Consider the following 14831-nt stretch of genomic DNA (forward strand, 5'->3'; position numbering starts at 1 on the left):
AAGGTATCATGTGACGCCAACTGGATGGGGGCTGTGGGGCTAAAGAATTAATATACGCAACAAGGGGGCCCACTATCTCCCTGCGAGCATCAGAGGACTGTCTCATAAAGGAGAAAGTACCCACGTGCAACAGGGGAAAATAACAGTAAAAAAGTAACTAATAAAAATAGTAATAATAATAATACCTTTGACTGATGTGGCGAGAGGCTGGTGGGTTATTGAGGTGACGAGCAACAACCTGGAGGGCAAGGCAGGGCAGAAAATGGTAGGGCAGGGCAGGACATGGTAGGGCAGAGTAGGGCAGGACAGGGCGAGGCAGGGCTGGGCAGGGCAGGGTAAGGGAGAGCAGGGTAGAACAGAAAAGGTCACAGTCCTCTACAGGAGTTTTCACAGTTCACTTTCGGCAGAGTTCCAACAAAATTCACCCACTTTTAGTACTTCAAGCGTCATGACAACTTTAAAAATAATGAGTTCTGTCTTGACCTACACCAAAGTTTAAAAAATATTACGTCCTAGTGCGAATTTAACGAACACAACCGGCACAACGGACACCAACAGACACAAACATGGCTTCGGGGAGAGAGAGAATGCACTGAATTGGCCGCCTCTTCCTCTCTACCTTCCTCCTGTCCCTCGTTTGCCTCCTCTTGAACCAAACCAATGAAGAAGCGAAACCCCGATCTCTCCATGGTGCCTATGTTCATCTTTTCAGTATTTAGGACGATCTATATACTTTTCAGCGCTGTAAAATCAAGTATCATGTCAATTTAACTTAGAATATGTAAGATTAATGGCTTAGGACTTTGATATATTTGAAAATTAAGCGAATTCGGGTGAGAAGACTGGGGCTAATTTAAGCTCGGCCCTGTCTTCGTGTGGAAAAACAAATGACGAACGTACCTTCTTATTTCTATCTATCTATCTATCTATATACCTAGGCTGCTTCCCCCAAGGAAAGGGAGGTAGCCGAGACAGGACGACACACTCCCCATTTACTCATCCATTCAAACACCTTCATTCGCATCTTAGCCCCAAAGGGGAGAACGGACAGATCCTCACCGCACCACACCGCACAAGGGTCAACTGGGCAATGCAATCAGTGACATCCGCAGCAGGGCCCGACAGCAGAGCTGGTTTACCCCTGCCACATCATAACAGACTCATCCCCTTACCCGCACCTGACCTGAAATAGCTGATCAGACCAAATGCGGGAGAATATCCCCTCAGGGCTGCGTCATCACTTATTCATTCACAATTTCTCTCCATTTATTTCTGTCACCCACAGCCACTCTTCCTTGCTCAACAGACATCCCTCTCGCATCCAGCGCTCTCTTCACACTGTCCATCCATCCTATTCGTGGTCTTCCTCTCAGCCTTACACCTCTCACATCAGATCTAGTTATCTTTTTCACCAGTCGCTCATTATCCATTCTCTCCATATGTCCAAACCATCGCAACACCCTCTGCTCCACTCTACCAGCCATCTCCCGAACAACTTATTTACCTCATAATATTGTCTGATAGCCGCTTTTAACTATAATTCACTAATGTATGTTTAGTGTGGCATCGTACTAAGCTGATTACACAAGGGCAGTAAGGAGTAATGCGAGATATATACACGAATTTTGTCTTAAAAGTTCCAATATTTTTTTAAATCAAAGGGGTGAAGCTTCGAGACACAGAGCGCCAAATTCAAACCACCCAAGGCCTATAGATGGTTTGTTTTCATCTGACGGAACTGGGCTGCTCTCACAACTTGAAAAATATTAAGATGGGCTTTGATTATGAGGCAGGAATGCGTCTCCTTGGTTACTAGTTAAATCGACCCTCCAGAATGACTATACCTGACCATCACCTGAGCTGTCAAGAGGTTAGGGATTTTGTCAGAGTAGGTGCGTTATAAAGAGAGTGCTTTTGTTCTCTTTAGTAATTTATATTTATTTTTGCCAGACAGACAGAGTATGTAGAATAATCCGATGTCCTGGAAAGCAAATATAGATAGATCGATAGATAGATAGATGGACAGATAGATAGATGGATAGATAAATAAAAATCTCAGTACCGAGAGGAGTTATTGTGGATGTTATTTGTTTTGGGAGGGACAGGGAAAGGAGGCAACAGAAATTTCCCACGTCGATCTCTTGTTTTTCCTCCAAATAAAAGTCTAAAGTTACGAGAGGAGGGTGTGTGTGTGTGTGTGTGTGTGTGTGTGTGTGTAAGAAACGCAGTCTAAAAGTGCACATAGCTAGGGACTTTGAGAGGAAAAAGGCTGGATGGTTGATGAAGAAAGAGATTGCCTTTAGATATTTAAGATGAGAGACAGACAGATGAGGGTGTGAAGGAGCGTTGTGGTGGTGGTGGTGGTGGTGGTGGTGTGGATGTGGTAGTCTGGGTGTGTGGAGAGGCTGGAGATTGGGGCTGGGGGCATGTCTTTGAGGTGGAGGGGAAGTGGAAGGGGGAGACTGAGGATGAGATGGAATGGGGTGGAGAGGAATGTGAGTGACTGGAATGTGAGTAGGAGAAGGGGTGGCCTGATGGTAAGGACAGAATGGAATGGAGAGGATTTGTTTGTGGCCACCCTTTCCGGGATTAAGACTTCTATAGTTAAACAGAAATAGATAGATAGACAGACAGACAGGTAGGTAGACAGACAGATAGATAAGTAAAATAGATAGAGTTGGATATCATTGGTCCAGTGGTAATTATTATATTTACATGTCCCGTTGCGATGGCTCTTATCAACATTCTTCCAGTCCTCATCACTCCAACACAAGCACGTTCTTATCTCGGTAGTGCTAATGTTTGTTACTTTGGCGGATCTGAAGTATAGTTGTTTACAAGATGAGAAAACGCGTCCTTCGTGCATGAGAGAAAGCGAGGCAATTTGATGGGGAACTCTCTCACTCTCAAACGTAAATTCCAGGACGCGAGAGGGCATGGTATCCTCTTTTTACTCTAACCTGGCCTAAAATTACCATCTCTCCACCTTGCTTGCTGAGCTGTAACTATAGATTAACACCAGAATATGATGCTAGTCACAAAGAAGTGCTGTGGAAAGGATGTAGAGCCGTGTAATTTCTCCTCTTCTGCCTCCGAAATACGTGAACTGCAAAATGACGAAATGCTGAACACACACACACACACACACACACACACACACACAGAAGGGGATGCTGGTGAGGGGCGCCTTCACGTGGTGGCACCGATAAAACAGGGCGGCTCCACTGCCCGGTTATACAAACGTCCCTAACTTTCCTCCCTATCCCCCAAATGGAGAATGGTGGACTGGAGGAGGAGAAGGAGGAGGGGGGGGGAACTTCAGCCTTCAGTCCACTGGGTTCACGTTCAGATGAGCCTAGGAATGCAAATACTGTACTACATTCACTTTAACTTGGCCCAGATTTTCGTCCTTTTGCAGCTTATATTCACGTAGCTCAGTGGCAGGAAAGAGCAATACTATGGCTCCCCCTCCTTTCCACAGCACTTCTTCGCGACCAGCATCATATTCTGGTGTTAAATCTATCGTTATAACTCAGCATTCAAGATGGGGGGCAACTCCAGGCCAAGGAGAAGTGGACGGAGTATAGGAATAAACTCACAAAGGCAAATAAAATAAACTGTAGCGAATCATAAACTTTATTAGGTAACAGGTGTCCGTGATGGGCAAGGAAGTAGAGCTGAAAGAAATAAGGCTGGAAGTAAGGGAGGCGAGGACGGGAGGGGGAACAGGGTGGGGGAGGAAGAAGGGAGGATGGGGAAGGAGAGGGAGGGGGGAAGAAGGGAAGGGAGAGGGAATAAGATACAGAAAGGGGGAGGGAATATGGGAAAATGAGGGAGGGAGATGAGAGGGAGGGAGACGGAGAAGTGGAAGGGGATGAGGATGGAAAAAGGAAGAAAAGGGGAAAAGATAGAAAACGGGAAGAGACCTGGAGGGGGGGCTTAACCATACATTACTGGGGCACACGTCAACAGATCTGGTGGTGGAGAGGGACGCCTTCACGTGGTGGCAGATATAACGAGGCCAGTGGAAGTGCCCGGCTATACGATCGTCCCTCAGTTCCCTCCCTATCTCCCAAAAGGACGATGGTGGACTGCAGAAAAAGGACAACCTCAGCCTGCAGTCGACTGGGGTTCGCGTTTGGATGATGTTGGGGACACAAAGATTCAGTTTTCCCTCCTCAGCGCCACATTAGCATCGAGAGGTGGTAGTTGTTATACATGTAGCCTAAAAAAGAGCGTTATTACACCCGCGCACGCAAACCGAGAGGGGATGTGGCGTTTTACTCGGCGTGTGTGTGTGTGTGTGTGTGAGAGAGAGAGAGAGAGAGAGAGAGAGAGAGAGAGAGAGAGAGAGTGTATGTGTGTGTGTGAAAAGGTGCTGGAAAGCCTCTTAAAGGACCTAAACCCTCTCAGTATTGGAACAACTCTACTGATCCACTCCAGCAGACCCCAGACGATTTTCTTCAGCTGAGAGAGTGAGTCACAGGAACCCAAGAGACTTAATCGACTTGGAAAAAATACGAAAAATAAAAACTGCATTCTCTCTTTCTGACCATACCCTATTCACAATCACTTAATACTGTGAAGGGATGGTATGATAAGGAGTAGAGGGGTTGTCTGAGGGTGGTAGGGCTTATCTCTCTCTATCCTCCCCTTTGATAAGAGATAAGGAGAGGAAAACTGATGCTAGGTTTGAGTTGGATCTGCGGTGTGCCTCTTTGGAAATTTTACCTAAGTCTGCCCTCAATCACAGGTAGGTTGGAAAGAAAACGGGGGTAATAATAATAATAATAATAATAATAATAATAATAATAATAGGTTCCATTAAAACTACTTAAAAAAATAAATAATAGTAATAGGCCCCAATAATAATAATAATAATAATAATAATAATAATAATAATAATAATAAAAACAATTCCACCTCTGAACACTTCCCGGTAAGAATTAGTAAGAAAAACTCCACAGGTAGCAAAGACAAGGTAGTTAGTGTGTTAGGTTTAATTGGGCAGGTAGGTGAGTCGTTAGGAGGCTCGTTAGGGTGGTTAGGGGTTAGAGGAGAAGCGGAGGTGTTAAATAAGGTCGGTCTTTGGCTTAGGTGAACTAGATGTAAGGGATTTTATTACGCCTTTATTTTTATCGATTATTTTGTAACTCCTTTATTACGGTGGCCCTTCTTTATTTATTTATTTTATTTATTTATTTATCAATCGATCTATTTGTTCGTTTAGTTGTTATTTATCTATCCCCATTTATCTATTGTTTTTCTATCCATTTATTTACCTATTATTTATATTTGTTCAATTTATTTCGTTACCTGTATTTCTCCTATTTATTTATTTATCTATCTATCTTTATCTACCACCAGACGATTTTACTCGAAGGATAATCTCTACTAGTAAAGGGGTAAATAAAAGCAGTGTCCAACCCCTCCCAGTTAAAATTATGGGACTAAATTGTGAGTTTTTATTTTATGAGACTCTTTACCTTATGAGCCTTTTAAACTGAGACCTTTAAATGATCAGACTTTTAAACAGAGACCTTTAAATTATCAGACTTTTAAACAGAGACCTTTAAATCATAAGACTTTTAAACCGAGACCTTTAAATTATCAGACTTTTAAACCGAGACCTTTAAATTATGAGCCTTTTAAACAGAGACCTTTAAATTATGAGCCTTTTAAACAGAGACCTTTAAATTATGAGCCTTTTAAACAGAGACCTTTAAATTATGAGCCTTTTAAACAGAGACCTTTAAATCATAAGACTTTTAAACAGAGACCTTTAAATTACGAGACTTTTAAACAGAGACCTTTAAATTATGAGACTTTTAAACAGAAACCTTTAAATTATGAGCCTTTTAAACAGAGACCTTTAAATCATAAGACTTTTAAACAGAGACCTTTAAATCATGAGACTTTTAAACAGAGTCCTTTAAATTATGAGACTTTTAAACTGAGACCTTTAAATTATGAGCCTTTTAAACTGAGACCTTTAAATTATAAGATTTTTAAATTATTCTCATCCCCAGACGATTTTACTCAGTTTTTGGAGGGATTTTTTCAGAGTGGGTGGGGGTCAGACGGTGTCTTCATTATTATCCTGGTTACTAAGACGATTTTTCCCCAACAAAATCGTCTGGAGGTAGCACAGAATACAGGGTGGTCCATAAATAGCGCTCCTCTTCCTCTCTGCAGGGGGATTTTCTTGTGTGTTACGGGTACGGTCAGTCAGCGTTACCAAGAGTTCTGCATTATTTTTTTTTTTTCATTTTCTATGCGTTGTCGACACTGCATTGACACACCCACACCAGCAGGATGAGCTTTTACTGCCATTATTTATTTCTTACTCCCACTGACACACCCACGCCCACACCAGCACACTGAGCCGTCCCCACAACACGGAAAATACCCCCAGGTGAATTTCTAGAACGGCGCTATCTATGGACTCCCCTGCATACAATTTTGCCATCGTATACTGAAGGAGTTATCGCAAAAGGAACGTGAATCCCATAATATTCTTTTTTTTACTTAATAAATAAATAGTTAAAGTTAGAGATCCTATGTAATATTATAGCACAACCTCTCTCTCTCTCTCTCTCTCTCTCTCACTTTTTTCCTTCTAATTTCATTCGCATCACTCAATCTGTTCTGCCTAACTTTCTCACTATGTTTTCCTCTCTACGTCACTCACTCATATCATCTCTCTCTCTCTCTCTCTCTCTCTCTCTCTCTCTCTCTAACAACGATGAGATATGACACACAGCATGATAATAAAGAACTATATTACAAGAAACTAAACATTTTGGTGGCGGGCTGCAGGCGTTTTTCAAAACTTTAAAAAGGGGCGCTCACTCTCTAAGGAATTGGCTTTTCCTTTTTCATATCATACATCACTGGGCTTCGGATTTTTCATCCCACGTCATGAAGGTGAATGTAAACAGCTTTTCTACATCTTACATGACAGTTCAGACGTACAAAATTGCTGTTTCTGAAGGCTAAGATGAATTTCAAATATTGTATCACGATATTGTCACTATTTTGAACGTGACACTCTGGGGCTTCAATTCAAATGGCGTTTATTTTTTGGTTTATACTGGTTATTTTTGGATTTTTCACTTGGCCTATGTGAAAAGTTTGGAACAGGAGAGGCTAGATGTGACTTTCAATTACCCCTCACTGCTACAGGGCCGTCTTAAAGTTGTATATGTATAAAAATAGTTTGTCTCCATGAAGAACAGCGTACAATGGACATCACCCGGACTCAAGGGATGATGGGACAAGGTTGTAACGTATTATTATAAGCAGTTTAGCCAGGGGATTATTTTCATACAACTTGATAAAAAGAAATGATAGCCTGGGGGACAACTCACTTTTTTTTTTTCCTCCCTAGTGTAACAAAATTTCAGTCACTATTGATTGGTACCTCTGACAAGTTTGGTACATCGTCTTGACTTCCCCCGGACGCCTCTACACAGCTCAGAAGTGAGTGAGGAGTCTTCAAGGATTAATTGTCAGCAGGAATAATTTAGACGCCGTGTTTAAATTGAGAAACTAGATTGCCTTCAAATAAAATTCCAATATGCTCCCTGTGCTACCCCGCCCCTGCAGCCCGCCTCCCTCAGTGCAAACAGAGCAGCGGGCAAAGGCGGCTCATCACCACACTTAGACACTGAAAGACATAGACTCTGATCCATCTAACACAACTAGGATGACGCGTTAACCTACTCGGGTGATGATGATGGTGGTGATGATGGTGATGATGGTCTGTTCTCATTAGTGCTATTAAGGTGACAGGAGCAGGGTGTGGGATGTATGATGCAACATAGGGAACTACTTCACTCTGATGGATGAACAGAATGAGGGTAATACAGCAATAGAATGATTGATGTGTAGTATGAAAAGCGGTCATAAAGGTAGAAAGAAGTATGGATTGTTACCTTTAGTGTCAATGGGGTGATAAGACAGCTAATTTACTCATTCTTCTTAGCGTGTAGTATGATTCATTCTATTTAGGGTGATAATAGGAGCTTGGTATGCTGTCATTAGGTGTAGGACGAGGTATGGACTGTTAGAGTGATTAAGAAAATGGACTGGTCTCATTAGGTCAGGTAGGGTGATTCAGCACGATTAGGGTGATGGTAGAGAGGCGATAGGGTAATTAGGGTGATTAGAGACTGGTTTGGACTGTTACCTTTAGCGCAATGAGGGTGATGGCAAGCGTGACGTGATCTGATCCTCATGAGTGGTTTGTTCAAGCGACAAGTAAGCCTGTGAAAATTCTAGCCTTTTGAGAATTTTGAGGGATGTAGTTATGAATTTTTTATTTTTTAATAATATAGGAATTCTTGGTGATGGAATATGGCAAAAATTTATGTAGCCTCAAGAACAAGGAAATTACTCATCAGATTTTTCAAGTCATAAAATCATCTCTGTTAAAAACTTGAGAAAAATTTTGAATGACTGAAAATCCCGTAGACCCCCAAATGACCAAAGATTTTTTCACTGGCATACCTGACCTTCTATATACATAACAATTTCCTTATATCTATGCCTATTGGGGCGTTGCAGTGGCCGGGAGAACAGCAGGAGCCTGATGTGCGGTGAGTCTCCATCTACGCGCTTTTTTTGTCTCCATTTACGCGTTTTTTTTTTCTCCTTTTACGCGGGTCTGGTTTCCGTGCCTTGAGACTGTATATGGGGGGTTCGTTTTTCGTGGTTTGAGGCGCTGTGTACGTGGGTTTGATTTTCACGCTTTGAGACTATATATGCGGGTTTCATTTTTGAGTGTTTAGTCTTTGTGTGCGTGTATATCTGAAGTGAGGTTCTGGATCTGTGCAGTGGGGTTCCGTGTTTGCATAATAAGATCCCATATGCACACAGCGAGGTTCTATATGCTTATTGTGAGGTTTCATATCTGCAATTTGGATCTATCTGCAAGGTGAGGTTCCAAATCTGTAGTGAGCTTGTAAATTTAAGTATGTGTATTCCATAGTTGCGTGCTGAGGTTCCATCTCTGCATTTTGTTTTTGAGTCTCAATATACACATGTTGGGTCTCCATCTCCCCATGCTAAATCTTAACATCCACGTCTTGATTCTCCTATTTTTGCATGCTGAGTCTCCATCTCCACATGTCAGGCCATTTTTTCTAGGTATTGGGTCTCCATCTCCGCGTCTCTTTGCATCGAGTCTCCAGTCCAGCGCGTTGATCCTCTGAATCTGCATAATGAATCTCCATCTCTGCGTGGTGAGAGTCCCATCTTGTGCGTTATCTTCCGAATCCGCGCAGTGAGTCTCCGGCCCTTCGCGTTGAACCCCCATCTCTGCGTACTGAGTCTCCATCTCCACACAGTGAGTCTCCACATGGGTGCGCCTGCTCAGACACACGCGTGACGTCACACCTCGCCGTGCATCATGGTCATTATCGGGGTCTCCGGTGAGGAAGAGTCATCGGGCTCTGCAACGGAACATCATCATCATCATCATCATTATCATCATCATCATCATTATTATTCTTTGCAATTAAGGTTGTTTTTATCTGGGTTCTTTTTCCCTTTATAATGAATATTTTTATAAATTTTACTATATTAATTTCAAAAACTCCAATCTCTCTCTCTCTCTCTCTCTCTCTCTTACCGACACTGTGGGGTCTGAAGGAGTACATGAAGTGCAGGTCGATGGTTCGTGCGAGGGACCCGTTCATATCCTGTAGTGCCCGATCCACACCTGAGGAGATAGGTATAATTAGCGTGTGCGTGTGCGTGTGTGTGTGTGTGTGAGAGAGAGAGAGAGAGAGAGAGAGAGAGAGAGAGAGAGAGAGAGAGAGAGAGAGAGAGAGAGAGAGAGAGAGAGAGAGAGAGAGAGAGAGAGAGAGAGAGTCTTTGAATACCTGAGCACATGCAGATCGATGGAAAGGTAAGACTGATATTAATGAAAGGTGAGTATGAAGATGTTTGTTGCTCTCTCTCTCTCTCTCTCTCTCTCTCTCTCCATTAATCCATCCAGTCATCTATCTACGTATCTATCTATTTATTTTCCCTTCCTCACTTTTCTCTCTCTCTCTCTCACGTTCACTCACGCACCTTCACTCTCTCACTCACATATTCATCGTCATTTTCACCTTTCCTCCTACTTCTCTCTCACACTATGTCACACCCTCTCTCTCTCTAGCTCATCTCCTCTCTCTCTAACTCACATACGTACTCTATCACCCATACCCTGACTCCCTCTCTCACATTTTCTCACAATCTCTTTCACACTCGCTCACATTTCCATTATCTCACATTCCTTCACGCAGCGTTTAGTAATTCCCGTTTTCTTTGCTTCTTCCTGCCACTCGTTTTTTGTCCCTACTGTATTTTCATTAATTTTTTTTTGCTTTCGCGATATTGTCTATCTGTCGGTCTATCTATCTATTTATCTATATCTATCTATCTCGATCTATCCATCTATCTATCTACCTATCTATCAATCAATCAATTTATCTATATCTATCTACCTATCTGTATATTGCAACTCTCTCTCTCTCTCTCTCTCTCTCTCTCTCTCTCTCACTTCATTACCGCAGCAAATCGCGTCACCCAACACGTGCTCCTCAATGGCGGGAAATTCAACGCACGTGGCAACGCGCGGCCAATCACGTGCCATTCAGCGGTAATGACGTCATACAGGCACGTGCAGGCCCGAAAATTATATCAACTGGGGGGAGAGAGAGAGAGAGAGAGAGAGAGGAAAAATAAAACAAAAAAGAGAACAGGTGAAGTTGGTTACATATTCGAAGTCCAAAAATTTGAGAAAGACAAGGAGAGAAACTATCCTCAAAATATGGAAATTTAATTTAAAAAGTCGCATAAAATATTCGAGAAAGAAGAAAACAGCAATACTTGAAAAGGCTGATAATAATAATAATAATAATAATAATAATAATAATAATAATAATAGTAGTAGTAGCAGCAGTAGCAATAGTAGTAGTAGTAGTAGTAGCAGTAGCAGTTGTAGTGGTATAATAATAATAAAAAAAATAATGATAATAACAATAATAATAATAATAGTAATAATAATAATCATTAAAAATAATAATAATAATAATAACAATAATAATAATAATAATAATAATAATAATAATAATAATAATAATAATAATGATAATGAAAGTTATAGAAGCTGAAGAAGTAAAAAAGAAAATTATCAATATTAAATAAAGATAAAAGGCAACCTACTAAGTTTACATTCTCTCTCTCTCTCTCTCTCTCTCTCTCTCTCTCCCTCTCTCAACCGTCCACGGGAATCCGGAGGGCGATGTACCCGTCATGTTTGTTTGTTTGTTTGTTTTGCTTTTTTGGTCGCGTGGAGGGTGATTAGCGAGAGTGTTTGTACAGCCGGTGACAGCGTGAGGGTCCTTACTTACCGACAGTCACACTTAATTAGAGTGATTCGGCATTATACTGCGACCGTTAAGCGTGTTTTTGACGATTACGAAGTGTGGTGATGATGATGATGATGATGATGATGGTGGTGATGGTAGTGATGATGATGATGGTGGCGGTGATGGTAGTGATGATGATGATGATGGTGGTGGTGGTTTGGTGGTAGTGTTGGTGTTGGTGGTGGTGGTGGTGGTGGTGATGATGATGATGTTGGTGGTGGTGGTGGTTGTGGTGGTAATGATGATGATGGTGTTGGTGATGGTGGTGGTTGTGGTGGTAATGATGATGATGATGATGATGATGATGGTGGTGGTGGTGGTTGCAGTGGTCATGATGATAATGGTGGTGGTGATGGTAGTGATGATGATGATGATGATGATGATGGTTGTGATGGTGTTGGTGGTAGTGATGATGATGATGATGATGATGATGTAGGAAAGTGACATTGGATCGAGCTGGCAAGATGAAATAAGTAGACATGATCAGACATACAGAAAGTATATGGAGAAAATCCTTGAAATCCAGTTGTGTTAAATTTAGAGTAACTATATTAATTTTACTAAGCACATGGAGGTTCGAGAAGTACAACAGGGCTCTTTAGTGTTTCGGGACGTGAATCAAAGGAGGAAGGAAGTCACACCCATACGAATAACCAACCCACCAGCCTGCCATCCATCATTCCTCACATCCTCTTTCACTATCCTCCTTCCATCAATGTCTATCCATCATTCTACCTTCCTTCTTGCATTCTCTGTCCATCTATTTTTTCTAAGTCTCCTGCCAGCCAGCTATACCATCCATCGTTTTTTCACAGCCTTTTTTTCAGGCCCCTTCAGCTTTCCATACCTATCCATTTCCCCTTCTGGCATCCATCCAGCTTTCCATACCTATCCATCTTCTCTTCTATCCTTTTTCCAGTTTTCTATTTCAGTCCAAATCATCTTCCTGCCTCCAACTAGCTTTTACCTCACCATTCTTCCTCATCTAAACCTCTTCCAGCCTTCCATACTCACGAACCTTGCACCCCGCCCTCCTCCCATCCTTCCTTAACCATCCATCTTTCGCCCTAATATCCTTTTAGCTTCTTCCAGTCCCTTCCAGGCTCTTTCCATACTCTTCTAAACCTCTTCCATCCTTCCATACTCACGAACCTTCTACCCCCACCCTCCTCCCATCCTTCCATAACCACCCATCTTTCACCCGAATATCCTTCCAGTTTCTTCCAGTCCCTTTCAGCCTCTTTCCATACCCTGCTGATGCTTCTTAGAGGACAGGTGTTTCTTCTGCCGGGCTCTGGAATTCTGGAACCACACCTGCGTCACCCTCTTGCTCAGTCCGGTCAGCTGGGCGATGCGTTCCAGGTCCTGACTGTCTGGATTGGAGTCGATCTGGAAGTTGGCCTGGAGAACCTGTAGCTGCTCGTCCGTGAAGGTGGTACGGACGCGCTTGCTCTTCCTCTGGCTGCCCTCACCGTCCGTGTTTTCTGGAAAGGCGACGTGAAAAAATATAGAGAATTTAAATAGGAAAATACTGAAAATATGATAAATAAAATATACAAAACTGATAATTAAACAGAATAAAAACAATTGAAAGGAATGGTCAATGGGATAAACCAAAAAGTTAATGAAGTATATAAATAGATTACCAAATTAAATGAAATAAAAAATAAAAAAGGCAAACTAAAAACAAAATAGATATATACAGAGAGAAAAAAAATTAACCAAAAGAAAATGAAAGAAAATTAACCAAAAAGATAAAAAAAAAAAAAAAAATTAAATTAGAGAAAGCCCGGCCCATATAATTTATTTCTTTATTATTTACTTTAACATTGAATTTATTGGGTTTTTGTATGGTATTGGCTAGATGTAAAGGAACTAATGAATGCTGCTGTACGGGGGTTAGGGAAATTATAGGTGTTAGGGAAAAACGGTGGGGGAAAAGGGGGAAGCCCAGGGGAGGTTTGGGGGAGGTGAAAGGGCAGGTGTGAGTCAGGTTAATTGAAAGGGAAGTCCAGGTAGATAGAATGATGGACTGATTAATAGATTGAGTGACAGATGGACAGGAGAATGATTAGGCGATATGGAGAGTGGTTTAGATAGACAGATAGATAGATAGACAGACAGATAGATAGATATAGATGGATGAAGAGATGGTTGGTTGGCTGGCTGGCTGGCTGGATATACGGAGAGAGACTGATGAAAGAGAGAGAGAGAGAGAGAGAGAGAGAGAGAGAGAGAGAGAGAGAGAGAGAATCAATAAGACGCTGGAAGGTATGGCAACTGGGTGGGAGGGACGGGTGTAAGTGTGGGTGTGGCAAGGGTGTGGAATGTGAGTGGGTGTAGGTGAGGGTAAGGGTGTGGGTGTGGGTGTGGTTGTGGGTTTGGGTGTTAATGTGGGATGGATGACAGTAGGTTTGTGTGTGTGGATGGGTGGGCGGGTGAATATGTGGGTGCGGAAAGGCTGGAAGTGATGATGGGTGATGTGGTCAGAGGCAGTGTGAGTGGGGAAGGTGTGGGTGTGGGTGTAGGTGTGGATGTGAAAAAGTTGTTTAAGTGTGTGGAAGTGGGATGGGTGCAAGGTGGACGATGTGAAAGGCTGAGGTGTGGATGGGATGGATGGGGGAGGTCAGAGGGATGAAAGGATAGGTGTGGATGTAGAAACGGTGTATGTAGGGGATGTGTGTGTGTGGGTGTGGGTGTGGATAAGTGAGGTGAGGATGTGAGAGTGTGGGTGGATGCGAAAGTTTATCAAGTATGTGTGGTTAGGATATGGGTGTGAGTTACGTGAGAGAGTGTAAGAAAGAGTGTGTGTGTGTGTGTGTGTGTGTGTGTGTGTTTCTCACCATCATTACTAGTAGCGCCTCCCTCGATGGACTCGAGGTAGTGCTGTTTACACAGGACGCGACTGTCGTGCAGGGCAAACTCCTCGCCTGTGCTGAGCTGCCGCTTGCAGGCGTCGCAGGCGAAGCAGGCCAGATGGTACACCCGCTCCCTGGCCCGCCGCACCCAGTCCGCAGCGCCGATGCTGCGGCAGCACTTGGCGCACCGCGCACCAAAGTTCCTGTGTGGTATAATGGTGTTAGTGGTGTTGTAACACATATATACAAACAAATACTGCATGTATTACAGCAGCACCCAAACTGCCACCTTGTACACCCGCTCCCTGGCCCGCCGCACCTAGTCCGGGGCGCCGATGCTGCGGCAACACTTGGCGCACCGCGCACCAAAGTTCCTGTGTGGTGTAGTAGTGTTAATGTTAAAATGCATACTGTATACCCACACATGTACATTCTGCAGCGGCACCCAACCTGTAGCACCGACGCTGCGGCAACACTTGGCACAGCACACATCAATGATCCTGTGGTATATGAGGCAGTACAATTGATCAGTGACGTGCACAGTACTGAA

At 42.8% G+C, this 14831-nt stretch overlaps 1 protein-coding gene across 1 annotated transcript in view; it reads right to left on the bottom strand.

Annotated features, from left to right (window-relative positions):
- Positions 1–9393: 9393 nt before the first annotated feature.
- Positions 9394–14831, bottom strand: part of LOC145395032 (uncharacterized) — a 92704-nt gene continuing 87266 nt past the window's right edge. Inside the window, exons 5-8 of the mRNA XM_080268777.1 lie at positions 14267–14484; positions 12674–12907; positions 9635–9724; positions 9394–9455 (exon numbers count right to left, since the gene is read on the bottom strand). Of these exons, the coding sequence (XP_080124903.1) occupies positions 9394–9455; positions 9635–9724; positions 12674–12907; positions 14267–14484 (604 nt within the window). The remainder of the gene's footprint in view (positions 9456–9634; positions 9725–12673; positions 12908–14266; positions 14485–14831) is intronic.

Source organism: Coenobita brevimanus, chromosome 29 (assembly GCF_032717465.1).
Source record: "Coenobita brevimanus isolate Jiangsu-jjx chromosome 29, ASM3271746v2, whole genome shotgun sequence".
NCBI classification, from domain to species: domain Eukaryota; kingdom Metazoa; phylum Arthropoda; class Malacostraca; order Decapoda; family Coenobitidae; genus Coenobita; species Coenobita brevimanus.